At 26.7% G+C, this 25,396-nt stretch overlaps 1 protein-coding gene across 2 annotated transcripts in view; it reads left to right on the top strand.

Moving 5' to 3' along the window:
• The window catches only part of LOC145268350 (serine/threonine-protein phosphatase 4 regulatory subunit 4-like), a 295,902-nt gene that overhangs the window by 54,799 nt on the left and 215,707 nt on the right, over nt 1–25,396 (top strand). For both annotated transcript variants that reach the window (XM_080123870.1, XM_080123872.1), the window contains exon 5: nt 3,878–3,984. In XM_080123870.1, the coding sequence (XP_079979996.1) occupies nt 3,878–3,984 (107 nt within the window). The remainder of the gene's footprint in view (nt 1–3,877; nt 3,985–25,396) is intronic.

Consider the following 25,396-nt stretch of genomic DNA (forward strand, 5'->3'; position numbering starts at 1 on the left):
CAGACAAATCAAAACTAAAGCAAAGGCAATTAACCGTTGCGTCATTGATGAATGTTTGTGTGTGCGTGAACATATTTTAATTAAGAATCATTGAAATAAGTTTTATTTTTTTTTAAGAATTATTTTAGTTTCAATTTCATTTCTTATTTGGATTACAATAATATATTTGTTATATAAATTTAAAAAAAAATTTTTTTTATAATTTCATAAGCATATGTTTCTTATAAAATTTCCACGAAAATAAAAACTTCTCTTTTTTAAATTTTGTTATTAAAAGTGCAAATAAAGACTAATTGTGTTATTTTTATCTTTTTATAATTTTAATAATTTTTATTGTATATTTTTCAATAATGTCTTTTTCTTATATTTTATTTCAATAAATCGCTTCACAATAGAAATATTGAAGAACAATAAAAATTAAGAAACTGATTTGCCATGTCGCCGCTTCCGGTAGTGAACAGACCGGGAGTTAGGAAGTACGTTAGCTGACTATTGCTTAACTTTATGCCATACAACACATTGTGTTTCCAATTTGTCTTGTCTAGCCAAACTTCCTGCAATTTCAGGCACTCATTCTTCTAAAACAGTTACATCCAGAAGCATGAGCATTCTGCATGACTACATCAGTGTAACAGATCCGTTCTAGGTACAATCTCTACGTCAGTGAACGAAGAATCCTTTCAGTCTGAGGCAATTTTCACTTCTGTTCTTATTCAAGGTGCTCCTTTTCGGAGAACTGGATTTTCCCCCACATTAAAAATGGACATTGTTTCTAGTTGTCCTCACAGGGAGGCAAGTAAATAAGTACATCTAGTTCATTTCACTTTGTTGCTATATACGGCTTATTTCTACTAACATATGATCTTTGATTCATTTAACACCATTTTTTTTTTTTTACTCTCTTGTTTAGGGGTCAATCCTTTTCTGATATGATTACACAAGTTCACTCTCCACTTTTCAGGGTTCAGCGAGTCAACTATCTCCCAATTCCATTCCATGCGTCCAATCACTTACTTCCAAGTTTTCGTAGGTTGGCTAAACTTCACACCATTCTTTTCCAATTTGTCTTGCTTGGCGAAACTTTCTGCAATTCCTGGCTTCTATGCTTCTGAAACATACGGCACAATCATGTTGACACATTGGTTCTTGCCAGATCACCAAAGTTAAGCAATGTTGAGCATGGCCAGTACCAGATGGGTGACCATTTGGGAAGGTTATGCGCTGTATGTAACTTTTGGTAAGGTTGGGCGTGGGGTCAGCGCCCTCACCTCAAAAAAGAACTCGCTACAAAAGCATCTACAAAGTAGATTGCCTATGCCCCTTCTGGGGCTCCAGGCTATGGATGCATGGATGGATGCTTCTGAAAGAATTTATTCAAAAGCATGAGTGTTCCATATGATTATACGAGTGTAACAGATCTGTCTTAGATATTTATGTCGGTGAACAGAGAATCCTTTCAGACTGAGACAGTTTTCATTTTTGTTCTTATTTAGGGTGCTTCTTTTGGAGAGCTGGATTTTCTTGCAATTGGGATACAAAATCACTTGTTTCATTTGATCCTGTTGAAACTCAGCTCATTTCTTTCAGTCGTAGACATGTCCCTTTTCTTCCTGAGATTTTTATAGATGGCTTTGCTCTTGAGGAGAAATCAGTCCTGAAACTTCCTTTTTCTCTCTTTCTTTTCTTAAAGTTCATATGTTAGGCCCATAGTTATTTTAACTTGTCAAAAAATTGGTTCTGTCTACCACACAAAACACTTTCTTTCACCTGAAGCTATTCTTTATCTCTACAAATCTACTATCAAATCATGCATGGAGTACTGTTGTCACATTTGGGTTGGTAAATCTCTGCTCTGTTTCAGGGTTCTTGATAAATTGCTGAAATGTATCTGTAATTTAATTGCCCCCCCCCACCTATTCTTCTCTGCAACCTCTCTCTCACAGATGTGATATTGCTAGTCTCAGTAATTTCTATAAATGCTATTATGGTACATGTTTTTCAGAATTGTCTGATCTATTCCATACTTCCTTTGTTCCGACTCATTGGTCTAGTGGTCTTCGTCAATTTATTGCTTTGGTACCTCATTGTAATACAGCTTTCTATTCCAGTAGCTTCTTTCCAAGAGCTGCAGGCTAGTGGAATGCTCCTTCTGCTGACTGCTTTCCTCCTACCTATAGCCTTTTTTTTTTTTTTTTTTTTCAAGACTAAAGCTAATATGCATTTTCTGTCTTTGCAATAATGATCTTTCATTCTTGTAAGCTCTTTACATCAAGTGGCCTCATGCCGTGTCTAAAGCTATTTTCATTAAAAAAAAAAGTTCACTACTCCTTGAAGGTCGTGAGATGTGAGCTGGAGAATTGCTGTGTAGATGTGGGAGCATTAGCTCATAGGAAGGATCATGGTTTCGACTACTCAAATTCTGCCTCATCACCACCATTATTCCTAATCATTCCAGCATCGTTTCATTGTTCATTTGCTGCTCATTTAACGCTTATCTTCAAGTGACCTTTGAGCCTTGTTAATTGATGACACATCAATAAAAATAACCTGATTGCAACTGCATGGACTATTGTGTGGAGCACAGTTGAGAAAGACACCAACTGTACCACTTGCAACACCAAGGACCAAACTGCTGTTCTGTAATCTCTCAAAAGATGCCATGAAAGCTATATGCTCCGGTTTCAGGTTTCCGTGGTGGGGACTCAGGGTGATTCCATTGAGTGAACTACTTTTGCCCCAAACAGTACTAGGTCGCCCTTTTTGTCTGAAATAATGATTAATCATGGAAGAGTGCTCTTGAAATATGTGATCTACTGAATGTTTTCGAATCCAAAATTACTAACCCTAACCCCAACTCAAAAAAACTCAGAAGATCAGAAAAGCATATACATATTGGTATTCTTCTCCTGTTTTCATCCAGTGTTTAGTTTTTAAATTTATCAAAACAAACAACACTTTTTATTGTTTTTATACTAAAAAGAAAATACAAGAAACCGTTTTCAATAATTCCAGTCAGAAAGGTATGAGCGAAATAAGTGTTTGATGTGTTTGATAATTTTAAGATTGATGAAAACAAACGACACTTTTCATTGTCATACTAGAAATGAAAGAATTCCTTTTGAATAATTCCAGTTAGAAGATTTGGCCTTAGGAATTCTTGTATCTTGCGATGCATGAGGCAGTCATTTTAAATAGAATTTACTTAAGAACATTGTATGCATTGAAAGGAAGGGTGAGAGTTCTTGGCTAAGTAGACAAAGAACAGTTGAGATAGTGGGTTCAATTGACAGGGAAAGACTTGGACTTGGGAACTTCTATATCTGGTGACACATGAGGCAGTCAAAGTATACCATCATTTTTGATTTGAAGCCAGATCCATAACATCCTCCCAGCTTCTCATTTCAATCAAATTTCTATCAATTGTCTGTTTCTAGTTCATTTTTGGTTTTTGTTTTCCATTAGAGGCCCATCGGAGCACCTGATTGACAATTCTTTCTGAGACCAATCATAGGGTATGTTGGAGTCAGCCTAGCCACTGTTTGCAGATTATTGACAAAACTACCTGCTCGTTAGTGCGATCTCTGACTTGGTTGGTAATTCAGTCACTCCATTTGATCCTGTGAGCTGTTAAGGCATTTATCAATGGCCTCAGAAAGCATTGATTTCACTTATGTTCTTCTAACTTCAAGTGCCTTAGAAGTTAAAAGAGAACAAGTGAAATCAACACTTTCTGAGACTATTGGTGACTTTTTTTTTTTTTTAAATTTAGGTTTAGTCGGATTTTTTTTGTTGTTTTGTTGTTTTTTTATAATTATATATTGTCTTTTTTGTTTTTTTAGATTATTTTTAATTATAAATTGTCTTTTTGTTTTTTTAGATTTTGACTGCTGCAGTTGCCAAAGGACAGTTATCACAGTCGGTACCAGCCAGATTGGCTTGTTGTCAGATTTTAGGGAAAATTGCTACAAAATTTGATCCATTTGTGTAAGTTAATATTCTATCCCTAATATAAAAAGTAAAGCTAGTATAGGATGTTTTTTTTAAATTTTTTAGAGGTGGAAAACTTTAAATTAAAATCACATAAAAACTATTTTTATTATATAAGTATGTGGTTTATTCAAAAGATTAATGTTTGGAAGGTATAACTTAAATACAATTTTGGGCATATGCTCAACCCTTCACAGTTTGCATGTATATGGCATAATCTAGAGGTCCAATTTTCATGAACTTTACACTTTAAATTAGGTTGCATTTCAGCAATAATGCATGGAATATTGTTTTTTAAGTGGTCCATTGTGTCTGGTTTATCCATATAGACATGGCAGTTTACAATACCCATGATGAAAATAATTTAATAGGGTTAAATGGCATGAACTGGTGGCCAGTTGACAGGTCTATTTTGTGAAATTATTCGGTAATCAAATGCTTCAAAATGATTTTCAAAATAAATTTGCGCAATTTGCAAACACTGCTTGAGTGTCAGTTTCTTCATGATGAATTTCCAAACCAAGCTGAATTCAAAATAACATTACATACACCTTTCACGATAAAGATAGAACCCAGAATTAGATAGAATCGAGCAATTGCACGGACAACGGACACTTTGGGTCTGGCGTTGTCCGTTGTCGATGCAATTGCTCGATTCTATCTAATTCTGGGTTCTAGCTTTATCATGAAAGGTGTATGTGAATGGGTATTTATATATATATATATATATATATATATATATATATATATATATATGTCATCCACATACAGTACTATTTCACTGTTTCACAGCTCATCAGTGCAGCTAGACAGGCAACTGCCTCAAGCCAGAATCGAAACTTGACCGCCCAAATGACAGTCAAGGCTTCTCACCATTGCGTTATATAGCTATATAGCTGCTGCTGTGTGGGTAATGAATTAACAATGTTTTGACATTATCCAAATGTCTCCGCTCAATTTGTTTACACAAAGAGTGTCGCTTAATACGTTAATAACAGTTTGTATATCACTTCCAAATATGCTCAATCCAAGAGAGGAAGCATTAGGGTGTTTTTGTTTGCAAAAACAAATTATAGAAAAACATTTTTATTATACAAATATGAGGTTTATTCCAAAGATTAATTTCTGCCATTTACAATTTAAATACAGTTTTGGGCATATGACTCCCATGGTATATGGCATTATCTAGTTCCAATTTTCACAAGTCTATGCAATAAATTAGGCTGTATTTCAGCAATAATGCATCAAATGTTGTCTTCTGAGTGGTCTACTGTGTCTGGTTCTCAGTGTAGACATGAGATTTAATATATCCCTAAAGCAAATAATCTAATAGGGTACAATCACACAAATGAGGTGGTCAGTCGACATTTTGTGAAATTATTCACTCATCAAATGTAAATTAATCATTCACTATATGTAAATAAATTTGCACAATTTGCAAATACTGCTTGAGTGTCGGTCTCATCATGATGAATGGCCAAACCAAGCTGAACTCAAAATTATTGATAATTACCAAATCTGCAATTAAAGAAAATAGTGTTGCTAATTTAGTAAAGACTGTAGATTTTCTCAGTATTATTCTCTTATTCTCCTCTTCTGCAAAGATAGTTGAATTTAAAATTTGAAGGCTTTCCAGAATCAGCAACAAAGCAAATAAAAGAAGTGGTCAAAAGTTAAAAACACAACAAATGAATGTTGTCAGAGAAAGTAAGTTACTTTTCTTTCTACCAGGTTAAGTTTTTAACTTATTTTAAAGTGTTTTTTTTTTTTTTTTTTTTTACTTAAAAAAGTAAAAGTAGTTTACAGCCTGTTGAGTTAGAACAAAATGGTGGTCTCATTAGGGCGATAGTCAAGTCTCGATAATTGCTCAGAAATCGAAAATTAAACAAAATACTCTTAAAAACATATCCGATAAATATCACCAAAATCATGCAACAATCAAATATTCTATTTTTTTAAAAAAACTTTCGTACTTAAAGTGATTATCGAAGGTCATGTAGGTTCTTAATGGGACTACCGTTTTGTTTTACAGTCTAAATCAACAAGCTTTATATTGCTTTTATTTTTAAATGAAAAAAAAAATTTTTTTTATAAGTCAAAACGCAAGAAACTTATGCAGATAGGTAGTAACATTACAAGCATATGCTCTATTTTTGTGGACATCGGCAATATTACATACCTAATGTGCTTCAACAAGTCATATCTTTTTTATTTGTGGGTCAATATTTAAAAGAATTATTATTGATGGAAAGAGAATAAAATAAGCATTCCAATGATGTTAATTTATTTGTCTTTTATGTGTTCAATGTTTTTATGCTCAATGTTAAAAATGAAAACAAAAAGGTAAAAAATGACGACAGCAAAAAGGGAAACATTTTTTCAATGTTTACATTTTATGCGTTACGTTTGGATACACATGCACAGGGTAAATTTGATTGGATATGGCTGATATTTTACAGGCTATATAACCATAGTTCATCTCTACTGGACTTTGATTTTTTTTTTTTTATGACCACAGGAATCAAAGTTACAACCAACGAAGAATATTTCAAAATTGCTCAGATAAATTGACATATCATCCATTTTCATATAGATAATAGTTTTAGAATTATTTTCATGTATAATATGTAAATAATTATTAATTGCGGAGAATTTTCTTTAAAATGTTACCTTTTATAGAAATCAAATTCGCTTACAGAAAAACGGTCGCTGAGCTGACTAAAGTATTCTTTTAAAAATAGTCTTACTAGATTAGTCATTTTTATTCTGAGTTCGTCAATTTAAAAAAATTATTTTCAAGTTTTTCAAATTTGATTTCCAAACAATTTTGTTGTTTTTAACGCTTTTAGTACAATAGTAACATAATTTTTCATTTATAAATGAAAAATAGTTTTATATTAATAAATGAAAAATAGTTTTCTATTAATAAATGAAAAATAGTGTTACATATATAAATGAAAAATAGTTTTATATTAAAAAATTAAAAATAGTTTTATATTAATAAATGAAAAATAGTGTTACATATATAAATGAAAAATAGTTTTATATTAAAAAATTAAAAATAGTTTTATATTAATAAATGAAAAATAGTTTTATATTAATAACTGAAAAATAGTTTTATATTAATAAATGACAAATAGTTTTATATTAATAAATGAAAAATAGTTTTCTATTAATAAATGAAAAATAGTGTTACATATATAAATGAAAAATAGTTTTATATTAATAAATGAAAAATAGTTTTATATTAATAAATGAAAAATAGTTTTATATTAATAACTGAAAAATAGTTTTATATTAATAAATGAAAAATAGTTTTATATTAATAAATGAAAAATAGTTTTCTATTAATACATGAAAAATAGTGTTACATATATAAATGAAAAATAGTTTTATATTAATAAATGAAAAATAGTTTTATATTAATAACTGAAAAATAGTTTTATATTAATAACTGAAAAATAGTTTTATATTAATAAATGACAAATAGTTTTATATTAATAAATGAAAAATAGTTTTATATTAATAAATAAATAATAGCTTTATATTAATAAATGAAAAATAGTTTTATATTAATAAATGAAAAATAGTGTTACATATATAAATGAAAAATAGTTTTATATTAAAAATGAAAAACAGTTTTATATTAAAAATGAAAAACAGTTTTATATTAAAAATGAAAAACAGTTTTATATTAAAAATGAAAAACAGTTTTATATTAAAAATGAAAAACAGTTTTATATTAAAAATGAAAAACAGTTTTATATTAAAAATGAAAAATAGTTTTATATTAAAAATGAAAAACAGTTTTATATTAAAAATGAAAAATAGTTTTATATTAATAAATGAAAAATAGTTTTATATTAATAAATGAAAAATAGTTTTATATTAATAAATGAAAAATAGTGTTACATATATAAATGAAAAATAGTTTTATATTTATAAATGAAAAATAGTTTTATATTAATAAATGAAAAATAGTTTTATATTAATAAATGAAAAATAGTTTTATATTTATAAATGAAAAATAGTTTTATATTTATAAATGAAAAATAGTTTTATATTAATAAATGAAAAATAGTTTTATATTAATAAATGAAAAATAGTTTTATATTAATAAATGAAAAATAGTTTTATATTAATAAATGAAAAATAGTTTTACATTTATAAATGAAAAATAGTTTTATATTAATAAATGACAAATAGTTTTATATTAATAAATGAAAAATAGTTTTATATTAATAAATGAAAAATAGTTTTATATTAATAGATGAAAAATAATTTTATATTAATAAATGAAAAATAGTTTTATATTAATAACTGAAAAATAGTTTTATATTAATAGATGAAAAATAGTTTTATATTAATAAATGAAAAATAGTTTTATATTAATAAATGACAAATAGTTTTATATTAATAAATGAAAAATAGTTTTATATTAATAAATAAATAATAGCTTTATATTAATAAATGAAAAATAGTTTTATATTAATAAATGAAAAATAGTGTTACATATATAAATGAAAAATAGTTTTATATTAAAAATGAAAAACAGTTTTATATTAAAAATGAAAAACAGTTTTATATTAAAAATGAAAAACAGTTTTATATTAAAAATGAAAAACAGTTTTATATTAAAAATGAAAAACAGTTTTATATTAAAAATGAAAAACAGTTTTATATTAAAAATGAAAAATAGTTTTATATTAAAAATGAAAAACAGTTTTATATTAAAAATGAAAAATAGTTTTATATTAATAAATGAAAAATAGTTTTATATTAATAAATGAAAAATAGTTTTATATTAATAAATGAAAAATAGTTTTATATTAATAAATGAAAAATAGTGTTACATATATAAATGAAAAATAGTTTTATATTTATAAATGAAAAATAGTTTTATATTAATAAATGAAAAATAGTTTTATATTAATAAATGAAAAATAGTTTTATATTTATAAATGAAAAATAGTTTTATATTTATAAATGAAAAATAGTTTTATATTAATAAATGAAAAATAGTTTTATATTAATAAATGAAAAATAGTTTTATATTAATAAATGAAAAATAGTTTTATATTAATAAATGAAAAATAGTGTTACATTTATAAATGAAAAATAGTTTTATATTAATAAATGACAAATAGTTTTATATTAATAAATGAAAAATAGTTTTATATTAATAAATGAAAAATAGTGTTACATTTATAAATGAAAAATAGTGTTACATATATAAATGAAAAACAGTTTTATATTAATAAATGAAAAATAGTGTTACATATATAAATGAAAAATAGTGTTACATATATAAATGAAAAACAGTTTTATATTAAAAATGAAAAACAGTTTTATATTAAAAATGAAAAACAGTTTTATATTAAAAATGAAGAATAGTTTTATATTAATAAATGAAAAATAGTTTTATATTAATAAATGAAAAATAGTGTTACATTTATAAATGAAAAATAGTTTTATATTAATAAATGACAAATAGTTTTATATTAATAGATGAAAAATAGTTTTATATTAATAGATGAAAAATAGTTTTATATTAATAGATGAAAAATAGTTTTATATTAATAAATGAAAAAGTTTTATTTTAATAAATGAAAAAGTTTTATTTTAATAAATGAAAAATAGTGTTACATATATAAATGAAAAATAGTTTTATTTTAAAAAATGAAAAATAGTTTCATATTAATAAATGAAAAATAGTTTTATATTAATAAATGAAAAATAGTTTTATATTAATAAATGAAAAATAGTTTTATATTAATAAATGAAAAATAGTTTTATATTTATAAATGAAAAATAGTTTTATATTAATAAATGAAAAATAGTTTTACATTTATAAATGAAAAATAGTGTTACATATATAAATGAAAAATAGTTTTATATTTATAAATGAAAAATAGTTTTATATTTATAAATGAAATAGTTTTATATTTATAAATGAAATAGTTTTATATTTATAAATGAAATGGTTTTATATTTATAAATGAAAAATAGTTTTACATTTATCAATGTAAAACTATTTTTCATGTATGTATATAAAATATTTTTTCATTTATAAATAAAAAGTTTTACATATATAAATAAAAAATAGTTTCACATTTATAAATGAAAAATAGTTTTACAATTATAAATGAAAAATAGTTTTGCATTTATAAATGAAAAATAGTTTTACAATTATAAATGAAAAATAGTTTTACAATTATAAATGAAAAATAGTTTTACAATTATAAATGAAAAATAGTTTTACAATTATAAATGAAAAATAGTTTTACATGTATAAGTGAAAAATAGTTTTGCATTTATAAATGAAAAACACTTTTACATTTATAATTGAAAAACACTTTTACATTAATGAATGTAAAACATTTTTTCATTTACAAATATAGAATAGTTTTATATTTATAAACATACAGGTGAAGCATGCAAGGTCCCCCTGAGTGCACAGTGAATGAGGCATAAAATAAATGACCAAGTTCAGCATTGCCCCAATACCCCATCCCAGCCCTTCCTTTAGCCCCAAAAGTCTCTATTTATTTGGATTGTTTTTATTTAAAACTTAATTTTCCATTACTGCTACTAAAGATCAAAATTAGTAAAAAGTTATTGATTTTGAGCCACAATGAAAATTAAAATCCATAGATCAACCACACAAGTGTATTTTTTACGCTTGTAAAATAAACAACTCTGCAGCTGAACATTTAGTGTTTTTAAAATAATCAGAATCTGTAATTGTATCGGAATTGAGAATTTAAAATAGAATTTGTAATTGTATCGGAATTGAGAATTTAAAATAGAATTTGTAATTGTATCGGAATTGAGAATTTAAAATAGAATTTGTAATTGTATCGGAATTGAGAATTTGAAACAGAATCTATAATTGTATCGGAATTGAGAATTTAAAACAATCTGTAATCGTATCAGACTTGAGAATTTAAAATAGAATCTGTAATTGTATCGGAATTGAGAATTTAAAATAATCGGAATGTTTTTTTGTTTTTTTGTTTTTTGTACACAGTGATAACCACTTATCAAGGCCCGGAAGCCACTCAAGGATAAGGGTTATTGCAAGTACATTACGTTAGTGTGGAGATTTGATGAAGTGTTTAATTAAGGGGGCGGTTCATTAGGAATTTGGTAACATTGGACTTGAAGACATCCAAGTTGTAGTCCGGAGGGAAGCAGGCAGACGGAACAGAGTTCCACAGGCGTGCAGTTCTAAGAAAGAAGCTTTGTTCATGGAATCCGCGTTTTGATTTAGGCACAGATATAGAGTGGGGGAAATTTTTCATAGTGGATTCAGCTAGACAGGTGTTTTTCGTGAAAGATTGGCGAGGGGGGACCAGAGATTAGAGTTCAGACGAGCACCTGCCATGAAAATAATGATAAATAAGGATAGGCTCGCAACGTCTCTTCTGTGGGAGAGAGGTTGCAGGGTAGAGAAAAGGGCATCCCCCACTAAGCCACGAAGTCTATTTTGTACTCTGTCAAGGCATGATAGGCTGTTTTTGGCCGCTCCTGCCCAGATATGGCAACAGTATTCCATCCTTGGATGAACTTGGCTTTTATATAGATAGAGAATTGCATCAGTAGTGAGATATCTTCTGGAGCGGTAGAAGGATCCCACCATCTTTCCAGCAACCTTGGCAACAGACTTGATGTACGTGTTCCATTTCAGATCAGGAGTAAAGGTCAAACCCAGAAGCTTATCAAAACACGGGGCCTCACCCAGACGAGAGCCATCCATCACAATTGATTCCAGCTGGGGATCAGAGCGTTGATGATGTAAGGATATGAGTTTGGTTTTGGATGCGTTAAAGGTAACCAGCCACATCTTCCCCCACTGAACCACGCGCTCGAGATCAGAGGAGAGAGAATCAGAGAGAACTTTGTCATTTACAGCCTTTGATGTGTTGCCGTAGATGGTCGTGTCATCAACATAGATGTCAACAAATGATTTAAGTATGTGTTTAGGGAGGTCATTGATGTAGATCAGGAAGGGAGTTGGGCCCAGGATTGACCCCTGAGGGACTCCAGCATTTATATTGCAGGCCTCCGATTTTTGTCCATCTACCACTACTCTTATGAGCCTATCGGAGAGAAATGATTTAATGATTGAGGAAACATTTCCAGTTATACCGTAGCTGGAAATCTTGTGAAGTAGACCCTTATGCCATACCTTGTCGAAGGCCTTTGATATGTCAAGAGCAATTGCCCTAGAAAGGAAGCCTTTGTCAAGAGATTCACTAATCCTGTGGGATATAACCGTCAGCACATTTGCTGTAGATCTTGCAGAGCGGAAACCATATTGTGTGTCACTAAGAAGGGTATTCCTGCTGAGGTGGTTTACTATTTCTATGTGTAATTGTATCGGAATTGAGAATTTAAAACAGAATCTGTAATTGTATCGGAATTGAGAATTTAAAATAATCTGTAATTGTATCGGAATTGAGAATTAAAAATAATCGGAATGTATAATTGTATCGGAATTGAGAATTTGAAACAGAATGTGTAATTGTATACGAATTGAGAATTTAAAATAATCGTAATGTGTAATTGTATCGGAATTGAGAATTTGAAACTGAATCTATAATTGTATCGGAATTGAGAATTTAAAACAGAATCTGTAATTGTATCGGAATTGAGAATTTAAAACAGAATCTGTAATTGTATTGGAATTGAGAATTTAAAATAATTGTAATGTGTAATTGTATCGGAATTGAGAATTTAAAACAGAATCTGTAATTGTATCGGAATTGAGAATTTAAAACAGAATCTGTAATTGTATTGGAATTGAGAATTTAAAACAGAATCTGTAATTCTATCGGAATTGATAATTTAAAATAATCGTACTGTGTAATTGTATCGGAATTGAGAATTTAAAATAGAATCTGTAATTATATCGGAATTGAGAATTTAAAATAATCGTACTGTGTAATTGTATCGGAATTGAGAATTTAAAATAGAATCTGTAATTATATCGGAATTGAGAATTTAAAGCAGAATCTGTAATTGTAGCGGAATTGAGAATTTAAAATAATCAGAATGTGTAATTGTATCAGAATTGAGAATTTAAAATAATCGGAATGTGTAATTGTATCGGAATTGAGAATTTAAAATAATCGGAATGTGTAATTGTATCGGAATTGATAATTTAAAATAATCGGAATGTGTAATTGTATCGGAATTGAGAATTTAAAACAGAATCTGTAATTGTATCGGAATTGAGAATTTAAAATAATCAGAAAGTGTAATTGTATCGGAATTGAGAATTTAAAATAATCAGAAAGTGTAATTGTATCGGAATTGAGAATTTAAAATAATCAGAATCTGTAATTGTATCGGAATTGAGAATTTAAAGTAATTGGAATGTGTAATTGTATCAGAATTGAGAATTTGAAACAGAATCTGTAATTGTATCGGAATTGAGAATTTAAAACAGAATCTGTAATTGTATCGGAATAGAGAATTTAAAACAGAATGTGTAATTGTATCGGAATTGAGAATTTAAAACAGAATCTGTAATTGTATTGGAATTGAGAATTTAAAATAATCGTAATGTGTAATTGTATCGGAATTGAGAATTTAAAACAGAATCTGTAATTGTATCGGAATTGAGAATTTAAAACAGAATCTGTAATTGTATCGGAATTGATAATTTAAAATAATCGTAATTTGTAATTGTATCGGAATTGAGAATTTAAAACAGAATCTGTAATTGTATCGGAATTGCGAATTTAAAATAATCTGTAATTGTATCGGAATTGAGAATTAAAAATAATCGGAATGTATAATTGTATCGGAATTGAGAATTTGAAACAGAATGTGTAATTGTATACGAATTGAGAATTTAAAATAATCGTAATGTGTAATTGTATCGGAATTGAGAATTTGAAACTGAATCTCTAATTGTATGGGAATTGAGAATTTGAAACTGAATCTCTAATTGTATCGGAATTGAGAATTTAAAACAGAATCTGTAATTGTCTCGGAATTGAGAATTTAAAACAGAATCTGTAATTGTATTGGAATTGAGAATTTAAAATAATCGTAATGTGTAATTGTATCGGAATTGAGAATTTAAAACAGAATCTGTAATTGTATCGGAATTGAGAATTTAAAACAGAATCTGTAATTGTATCGGAATTGATAATTTAAAATAATCGTAATGTGTAATTGTATCGGAATTGAGAATTTAAAACAGAGAATCTGTAATTGTATCGGAATTGAGAATTTAAAATAATCGTATTGTGTAATTGTATCGGAATTGAGAATTTAAAATAGAATCTGTAATTATATCGGAATTGAGAATTTAAAACAGAATCTGTAATTGTAGCGGAATTGAGAATTTAAAATAATCAGAATGTGTAATTGTATCAGAATTGAGAATTTAAAATAATCGGAATGTGTAATTGTATCGGAATTGAGAATTTAAAATAATCGGAATGTGTAATTGTATCGGAATTGAGAATTTAAAATAATCGGAATGTGTAATTGTATCGGAATTGAGAATTTAAAACAGAATCTGTAATTGTATCGGAATTGAGAATTTAAAATAATCAGAAAGTGTAATTGTATCGGAATTGAGAATTTAAAATAATCAGAAAGTGTAATTGTATCGGAATTGAGAATTTAAAATAATCAGAATCTGTAATTGTATCGGAATTGAGAATTTAAAGTAATTAGAATGTGTAATTGTATCGGAATTGAGAATTTGAAACAGAATCTGTAATTGTATCGGAATTGAGAATTTAAAACAGAATCTGTAATTGTATCGGAATAGAGAATTTAAAACAGAATCTGTAATTGTATCGGAATTGAGAATTTAAAACAGAATCTGTAATTGTATTGGAATTGAGAATTTAAAATAATCGTAATGTGTAATTGTATCGGAATTGAGAATTTAAAATAGAATCGGTAATTGTATCGGAATTGATAATTTAAAATAATCGTAATTTGTAATTGTATCGGAATTGAGAATTTAAAACAGAATCTGTAATTGTATCGGAATTGAGAATTTAAAATAATCAGAATGTGTAATTGTATCGGAATTGAGAATTTAAAACAGAATCTATAATTGTATCGGAATTGAGAATTTAAAACAGAATCTATAATTGTATCGGAATTGAGAATTTAAAACAGAATCTGTAATTGTATCGGAATTGAGAATTAAAAATAATCGGAATGTGTAATTGTATCGGAATTGAGAATTTAAAATAGAATCTGTAATTATATCGGAATTGAGAATTTAAAGCAGAATCTGTAATTGTAGCGGAATTGAGAATTTAAAATAATCAGAATGTGTAATTGTATCAGAATTGAGAATTTAAAATAATCGGAATGTGTAATTGTATCGGAATTGAGAATTTAAAATAATCGGAATGTGTAATTGTATCGAAATTGAGAATTTAAAGCAGAATGTGTAATTGTATCGGAATTGAGAATTTAAAATAATCAGAAAGTGTAATTGTATCGGAATTGAGAATTTAAAATAATCAGAATGTGTAATTGTATCGGAATGATAATTTGAAACAGAATGTGTAATTGTATCGGAACTGAGAATTTGAAACAGAATCTGTAATTGTATCGGAATTGAGAATTTGAAATAGAATCTATAATTGTATCGGAATTGAGAATTTAAAACAATCTGTAATTGTATCGGAATTGAGAATTTAAAATAATCAGAATGTGTAATTGTATTGGAATTGAGAATTTAAAATAATCGGAATGTGTAATTGTATCGGAATTGAGAATTTAAAATAATCGGAATGTGTAATTGTATCGGAATTGAGAATTTAAAACAGAATCTGTAATTGTATCGGAATTGAGAATTTAAAATAATCAGAGTGTAATTGTATCGGAATTGAGAATTTAAAATAATCAGAATCTGTAATTGTATCGGAATTGAGAATTTAAAGTAATTGGAATGTGTAATTGTATCGGAATTGAGAATTTGAAACAGAATCTGTAATTGTATCAGAATTGAGAATTTAAAACAGAATCTGTAATTGTATCGGAATTGAGAATTTAAAACAGAATCTGTAATTGTATTGTAATTGAGAATTTAAAATAATCGTAATGTGTAATTGTATCGGAATTGAGAATTTAAAACAGAATCTGTAATTGTATCGGAATTGAGAATTTAAAACAGAATCTGTAATTGTATCGGAATTGATAATTTAAAATAATCGTATTGTGTAATTGTATCGGAATTGAGAATTTAAAACAGAATCTGTAATTGTATCGGAATTGATAATTTAAAATAATCAGAATGTGTAATTGTATCGGAATTGAGAATTTGAAACAGAATCTATAATTGTATCGGAATTGAGAATTTAAAACAGAATCTATAATTGTATCGGAATTGAGAATTTAAAACAGAATCTGTAATTGTATCGGAATTGAGAATTTAAAACAGAATCTGTAATTGTATCGGAATTGAGAATTAAAAATAATCGGAATGTGTAATTGTATCGGAATTGAGAATTTAAAATAGAATCTGTAATTATATCGGAATTGAGAATTTAAAGCAGAATGTGTAATTGTATCGGAATTGAAAATTTAAAATAATTGGAATATGTAATTGTATCGGAATTGAGAATTTAAAATAATCGGAATGTGTAATTGTATCGGAATTGAGAATTTAAAACAGAATCTGTAATTGTATCGGAATTGAGAATTTAAAACAGAATCTGTAATTGTATCGGAATTGATAATTTAAAATAATCGTAATTTGTAATTGTATCGGTATTGAGAATTTAAAACAGAATCTGTAATTGTATCGGAATTGCGAATTTAAAATAATCTGTAATTGTATCGGAATTGAGAATTAAAAATAATCGGAATGTATAATTGTATCGGAATTGAGAATTTGAAACAGAATGTGTAATTGTATACGAATTGAGAATTTAAAATAATCGTAATGTGTAATTGTATCGGAATTGAGAATTTGAAACTGAATCTCTAATTGTATGGGAATTGAGAATTTGAAACTGAATCTCTAATTGTATCGGAATTGAGAATTTAAAACAGAATCTGTAATTGTCTCGGAATTGAGAATTTAAAACAGAATCTGTAATTGTATTGGAATTGAGAATTTAAAATAATCGTAATGTGTAATTGTATCGGAATTGAGAATTTAAAACAGAATCTGTAATTGTATCGGAATTGAGAATTTAAAACAGAATCTGTAATTGTATCGGAATTGATAATTTAAAATAATCGTAATGTGTAATTGTATCGGAATTGAGAATTTAAAACAGAGAATCTGTAATTGTATCGGAATTGAGAATTTAAAATAATCGTATTGTGTAATTGTATCGGAATTGAGAATTTAAAATAGAATCTGTAATTATATCGGAATTGAGAATTTAAAACAGAATCTGTAATTGTAGCGGAATTGAGAATTTAAAATACTCAGAATGTGTAATTGTATCAGAATTGAGAATTTAAAATAATCGGAATGTGTAATTGTATCGGAATTGAGAATTTAAAATAATCGGAATGTGTAATTGTATCGGAATTGAGAATTTAAAATAATCGGAATGTGTAATTGTATCGGAATTGAGAATTTAAAACAGAATCTGTAATTGTATCGGAATTGAGAATTTAAAATAATCAGAAAGTGTAATTGTATCGGAATTGAGAATTTAAAATAATCAGAAAGTGTAATTGTATCGGAATTGAGAATTTAAAATAATCAGAATCTGTAATTGTATCGGAATTGAGAATTAAAAGTAATTGGAATGTGTAATTGTATCGGAATTGAGAATTTGAAACAGAATCTGTAATTGTATCGGAATTGAGAATTTAAAACAGAATCTGTAATTGTATCGGAATAGAGAATTTAAAACAGAATCTGTAATTGTATCGGAATTGAGAATTTAAAACAGAATCTGTAATTGTATTGGAATTGAGAATTTAAAATAATCGTAATGTGTAATTGTATCGGAATTGAGAATTTAAAACAGAATCGGTAATTGTATCGGAATTGATAATTTAAAATAATCGTAATTTGTAATTGTATCGGAATTGAGAATTTAAAACAGAATCTGTAATTGTATCGGAATTGAGAATTTAAAACAGAATCTGTAATTGTATCGGAATTGAGAATTTAAAATAATCAGAATGTGTAATTGTATTGGAATTGAGAATTTAAAATAATCGGAATGTGTAATTGTATCGGAATTGAGAATTTAAAATAATCGGAATGTGTAATTGTATCGGAATTGAGAATTTAAAACAGAATCTGTAATTGTATCGGAATTGAGAATTTAAAATAATCAGAGTGTAATTGTATCGGAATTGAGAATTTAAAATAATCAGAATCTGTAATTGTATCGGAATTGAGAATTTAAAGTAATTGGAATGTGTAATTGTATCGGAATTGAGAATTTGAAACAGAATCTGTAATTGTATCAGAATTGAGAATTTAAAACAGAATCTGTAATTGTATCGGAATTGAGAATTTAAAACAGAATCTGTAATTGTATTGTAATTGAGAATTTAAAATAATCGTAATGTGTAATTGTATCGGAATTGAGAATTTAAAACAGAATCTGTAATTGTATCGGAATTGAGAATTAAAAACAGAATCTGTAATTGTATCGGAATTGATAATTTAAAATAATCGTATTGTGTAATTGTATCAGAATTGAGAATTTAAAACAGAATCTGTAATTGTATCGGAATTGATAATTTAAAATAATCAGAATGTGTAATTGTATCGGAATTGAGAATTTGAAACAGAATCTATAATTGTATCGGAATTGAGAATTTAAAACAGAATCTATAATTGTATCGGAATTGAGAATTTAAAACAGAATCTGTAATTGTATCGGAATTGAGAATTTAAAACAGAATCTGTAATTGTATCGGAATTGAGAATTAAAAATAATCGGAATGTGTAATTGTATCGGAATTGAGAATTTAAAATAGAATCTGTAATTATATCGGAATTGAGAATTTAAAGCAGAATGTGTAATTGTATCGGAATTGAAAATTTAAAATAATTGGAATATGTAATTGTATCGGAATTGAGAATTTAAAATAATCGGAATGTGTAATTGTATCGGAATTGAGAATTTAAAACAGAATCTGTAATTGTATCGGAATTGAGAATTTAAAACAGAATCTGTAATTGTATCGGAATTGATAATTTAAAATAATCGTAATTTGTAATTGTATCGGAATTGAGAATTTAAAACAGAATCTGTAATTGTATCGGAATTGCGAATTTAAAATAATCTGTAATTGTATCGGAATTGAGAATTAAAAATAATCGGAATGTATAATTGTATCGGAATTGAGAATTTGAAACAGAATGTGTAATTGTATACGAATTGAGAATTTAAAATAATCGTAATGTGTAATTGTATCGGAATTGAGAATTTGAAACTGAATCTCTAATTGTATGGGAATTGAGAATTTGAAACTGAATCTCTAATTGTATCGGAATTGAGAATTTAAAACAGAATCTGTAATTGTCTCGGAATTGAGAATTTAAAACAGAATCTGTAATTGTATTGGAATTGAGAATTTAAAATAATCGTAATGTGTAATTGTATCGGAATTGAGAATTTAAAACAGAATCTGTAATTGTATCGGAATTGAGAATTTAAAACAGAATCTGTAATTGTATCGGAATTGATAATTTAAAATAATCGTAATGTGTAATTGTATCGGAATTGAGAATTTAAAACAGAGAATCTGTAATTGTATCGGAATTGAGAATTTAAAATAATCGTATTGTGTAATTGTATCGGAATTGAGAATTTAAAATAGAATCTGTAATTATATCGGAATTGAGAATTTAAAACAGAATCTGTAATTGTAGCGGAATTGAGAATTTAAAATAATCAGAATGTGTAATTGTATCAGAATTGAGAATTTAAAATAATCGGAATGTGTAATTGTATCGGAATTGAGAATTTAAAATAATCGGAATGTGTAATTGTATCGGAATTGAGAATTTAAAACAGAATCTGTAATTGTATCGGAATTGAGAATTTAAAATAATCAGAAAGTGTAATTGTATCGGAATTGAGAATTTAAAATAATCAGAAAGTGTAATTGTATCGGAATTGAGAATTTAAAATAATCAGAATCTGTAATTGTATCGGAATTGAGAATTTAAAGTAATTGGAATGTGTAATTGTATCGGAATTGAGAATTTGAAACAGAATCTGTAATTGTATCGGAATTGAGAATTTAAAACAGAATCTGTAATTGTATCGGAATAGAGAATTTAAAACAGAATCTGTAATTGTATCGGAATTGAGAATTTAAAACAGAATCTGTAATTGTATTGGAATTGAGAATTTAAAATAATCGTAATGTGTAATTGTATCGGAATTGAGAATTTAAAACAGAATCGGTAATTGTATCGGAATTGATAATTTAAAATAATCGTAATTTGTAATTGTATCGGAATTGAGAATTTAAAACAGAATCTGTAATTGTATCGGAATTGAGAATTTAAAATAATCAGAATGTGTAATTGTATCGGAATTGAGAATTTAAAACAGAATCTATAATTGTATCGGAATTGAGAATTTAAAACAGAATCTATAATTGTATCGGAATTGAGAATTTAAAACAGAATCTGTAATTGTATCGGAATTGAGAATTAAAAATAATCGGAATGTGTAATTGTATCGGAATTGAGAATTTAAAATAGAATCTGTAATTATATCGGAATTGAGAATTTAAAGCAGAATCTGTAATTGTAGCGGAATTGAGAATTTAAAATAATCAGAATGTGTAATTGTATCAGAATTGAGAATTTAAAATAATCGGAATGTGTAATTGTATCGGAATTGAGAATTTAAAATAATCGGAATGTGTAATTGTATCGAAATTGAGAATTTAAAGCAGAATGTGTAATTGTATCGGAATTGAGAATTTAAAATAATCAGAAAGTGTAATTGTATCGGAATTGAGAATTTACAATAATCAGAATGTGTAATTGTATCGGAATTGAGAATTTGAAACAGAATGTGTAATTGTATCGGAACTGAGAATTTGAAACAGAATCTGTAATTGTATCGGAATTGAGAATTTGAAATAGAATCTATAATTGTATCGGAATTGAGAATTTAAAACAATCTGTAATTGTATCGGAATTGAGAATTTAAAACAGAATCTGTAATTGTATCGGAATTGAGAATTTAAAATAATCAGAATGTGTAATTGTATTGGAATTGAGAATTTAAAATAATCGGAATGTGTAATTGTATCGGAATTGAGAATTTAAAATAATCGGAATGTGTAATTGTATCAGAATTGAGAATTTAAAACAGAATCTGTAATTGTATCGGAATTTAGAATTTAAAATAATCAGAGTGTAATTGTATCGGAATTGAGAATTTAAAATAATCAGAATCTGTAATTGTATCGGAATTGAGAATTTAAAGTAATTGGAATGTGTAATTGTATCGGAATTGAGAATTTGAAACAGAATCTGTAATTGTATCAGAATTGAGAATTTAAAACAGAATCTGTAATTGTATCGGAATTGAGAATTTAAAACAGAATCTGTAATTGTATTGTAATTGAGAATTTAAAATAATCGTAATGTGTAATTGTATCGGAATTGAGAATTTAAAACAGAATCTGTAATTGTATCGGAATTGAGAATTTAAAACAGAATCTGTAATTGTATCGGAATTGATAATTTAAAATAATCGTATTGTGTAATTGTATCGGAATTGAGAATTTAAAACAGAATCTGTAATTGTATCGGAATTGATAATTTAAAATAATCAGAATGTGTAATTGTATCGGAATTGAGAATTTGAAACAGAATCTATAATTGTATCGGAATTGAGAATTTAAAACAGAATCTATAATTGTATCGGAATTGAGAATTTAAAACAGAATCTGTAATTGTATCGGAATTGAGAATTTAAAACAGAATCTGTAATTGTATCGGAATTGAGAATTAAAAATAATCGGAATGTGTAATTGTATCGGAATTGAGAATTTAAAATAGAATCTGTAATTATATCGGAATTGAGAATTTAAAGCAGAATGTGTAATTGTATCGGAATTGAAAATTTAAAATAATTGGAATATGTAATTGTATCGGAATTGAGAATTTAAAATAATCGGAATGTGTAATTGTATCGGAATTGAGAATTTAAAACAGAATCTGTAATTGTATCGGAATTGAGAATTTAAAACAGAATCTGTAATTGTATCGGAATTGATAATTTAAAATAATCGTAATTTGTAATTGTATCGGAATTGAGAATTTAAAACAGAATCTGTAATTGTATCGGAATTGCGAATTTAAAATAATCTGTAATTGTATCGGAATTGAGAATTAAAAATAATCGGAATGTATAATTGTATCGGAATTGAGAATTTGAAACAGAATGTGTAATTGTATACGAATTGAGAATTTAAAATAATCGTAATGTGTAATTGTATCGGAATTGAGAATTTGAAACTGAATCTCTAATTGTATGGGAATTGAGAATTTGAAACTGAATCTCTAATTGTATCGGAATTGAGAATTTAAAACAGAATCTGTAATTGTCTCGGAATTGAGAATTTAAAACAGAATCTGTAATTGTATTGGAATTGAGAATTTAAAATAATCGTAATGTGTAATTGTATCGGAATTGAGAATTTAAAACAGAATCTGTAATTGTATCGGAATTGAGAATTTAAAACAGAATCTGTAATTGTATCGGAATTGATAATTTAAAATAATCGTAATGTGTAATTGTATCGGAATTGAGAATTTAAAACAGAGAATCTGTAATTGTATCGGAATTGAGAATTTAAAATAATCGTATTGTGTAATTGTATCGGAATTGAGAATTTAAAATAGAATCTGTAATTATATCGGAATTGAGAATTTAAAACAGAATCTGTAATTGTAGCGGAATTGAGAATTTAAAATAATCAGAATGTGTAATTGTATCAGAATTGAGAATTTAAAATAATCGGAATGTGTAATTGTATCGGAATTGAGAATTTAAAATAATCGGAATGTGTAATTGTATCGGAATTGAGAATTTAAAACAGAATCTGTAATTGTATCGGAATTGAGAATTTAAAATAATCAGAAAGTGTAATTGTATCGGAATTGAGAATTTAAAATAATCAGAAAGTGTAATTGTATCGGAATTGAGAATTTAAAATAATCAGAATCTGTAATTGTATCGGAATTGAGAATTTAAAGTAATTGGAATGTGTAATTGTATCGGAATTGAGAATTTGAAACAGAATCTGTAATTGTATCGGAATTGAGAATTTAAAACAGAATCTGTAATTGTATCGGAATAGAGAATTTAAAACAGAATCTGTAATTGTATCGGAATTGAGAATTTAAAACAGAATCTGTAATTGTATTGGAATTGAGAATTTAAAATAATCGTAATGTGTAATTGTATCGGAATTGAGAATTTAAAACAGAATCGGTAATTGTATCGGAATTGATAATTTAAAATAATCGTAATTTGTAATTGTATCGGAATTGAGAATTTAAAACAGAATCTGTAATTGTATCGGAATTGAGAATTTAAAATAATCAGAATGTGTAATTGTATCGGAATTGAGAATTTAAAACAGAATCTATAATTGTATCGGAATTGAGAATTTAAAACAGAATCTATAATTGTATCGGAATTGAGAATTTAAAACAGAATCTGTAATTGTATCGGAATTGAGAATTAAAAATAATCGGAATGTGTAATTGTATCGGAATTGAGAATTTAAAATAGAATCTGTAATTATATCGGAATTGAGAATTTAAAGCAGAATCTGTAATTGTAGCGGAATTGAGAATTTAAAATAATCAGAATGTGTAATTGTATCAGAATTGAGAATTTAAAATAATCGGAATGTGTAATTGTATCGGAATTGAGAATTTAAAATAATCGGAATGTGTAATTGTATCGAAATTGAGAATTTAAAGCAGAATGTGTAATTGTATCGGAATTGAGAATTTAAAATAATCAGAAAGTGTAATTGTATCGGAATTGAGAATTTACAATAATCAGAATGTGTAATTGTATCGGAATTGAGAATTTGAAACAGAATGTGTAATTGTATCGGAACTGAGAATTTGAAACAGAATCTGTAATTGTATCGGAATTGAGAATTTGAAATAGAATCTATAATTGTATCGGAATTGAGAATTTAAAACAATCTGTAATTGTATCGGAATTGAGAATTTAAAACAGAATGTGTAATTGTATCGGAATTGAGAATTTAAAATAATCAGAATGTGTAATTGTATTGGAATTGAGAATTTAAAATAATCGGAATGTGTAATTGTATCGGAATTGAGAATTTAAAATAATCGGAATGTGTAATTGTATCGGAATTGAGAATTTAAAACAGAATCTGTAATTGTATCGGAATTTAGAATTTAAAATAATCAGAGTGTAATTGTATCGGAATTGAGAATTTAAAATAATCAGAATCTGTAATTGTATCGGAATTGAGAATTTAAAGTAATTGGAATGTGTAATTGTATCGGAATTGAGAATTTGAAACAGAATCTGTAATTGTATCAGAATTGAGAATTTAAAACAGAATCTGTAATTGTATCGGAATTGAGAATTTAAAACAGAATCTGTAATTGTATTGTAATTGAGAATTTAAAATAATCGTAATGTGTAATTGTATCGGAATTGAGAATTTAAAACAGAATCTGTAATTGTATCGGAATTGAGAATTTAAAACAGAATCTGTAATTGTATCGGAATTGATAATTTAAAATAATCGTATTGTGTAATTGTATCGGAATTGAGAATTTAAAACAGAATCTGTAATTGTATCGGAATTGATAATTTAAAATAATCAGAATGTGTAATTGTATCGGAATTGAGAATTTGAAACAGAATCTATAATTGTATCGGAATTGAGAATTTAAAACAGAATCTATAATTGTATCGGAATTGAGAATTTAAAACAGAATCTGTAATTGTATCGGAATTGAGAATTTAAAACAGAATCTGTAATTGTATCGGAATTGAGAATTAAAAATAATCGGAATGTGTAATTGTATCGGAATTGAGAATTTAAAATAGAATCTGTAATCATATCGGAATTGAGAATTTAAAGCAGAATGTGTAATTGTATCGGAATTGAAAATTTAAAATAATTGGAATATGTAATTGTATCGGAATTGAGAATTTAAAATAATCGGAATGTGTAATTGTATCGGAATTGAGAATTTAAAATAATCGGAATGTGTAATTGTATCAGAATTGAGAATTTAAAACAGAATCTGTAATTATATCGGAATTGAGAATTTAAAGCAGAATGTGTAATTGTAGCGGAATGTAGAATTTAAAATAATCGGAATGTGTAATTGTATCAGAATTGAGAATTTAAAACAGAATCTGTAATTGTATCAGAATTGAGAATTTAAAACAGA

This window comes from Euprymna scolopes, chromosome 43 (assembly GCF_053919585.1).
Source record: "Euprymna scolopes isolate OS-2025 chromosome 43, ASM5391958v1, whole genome shotgun sequence".
Lineage (NCBI taxonomy): Eukaryota > Metazoa > Mollusca > Cephalopoda > Sepiida > Sepiolidae > Euprymna > Euprymna scolopes.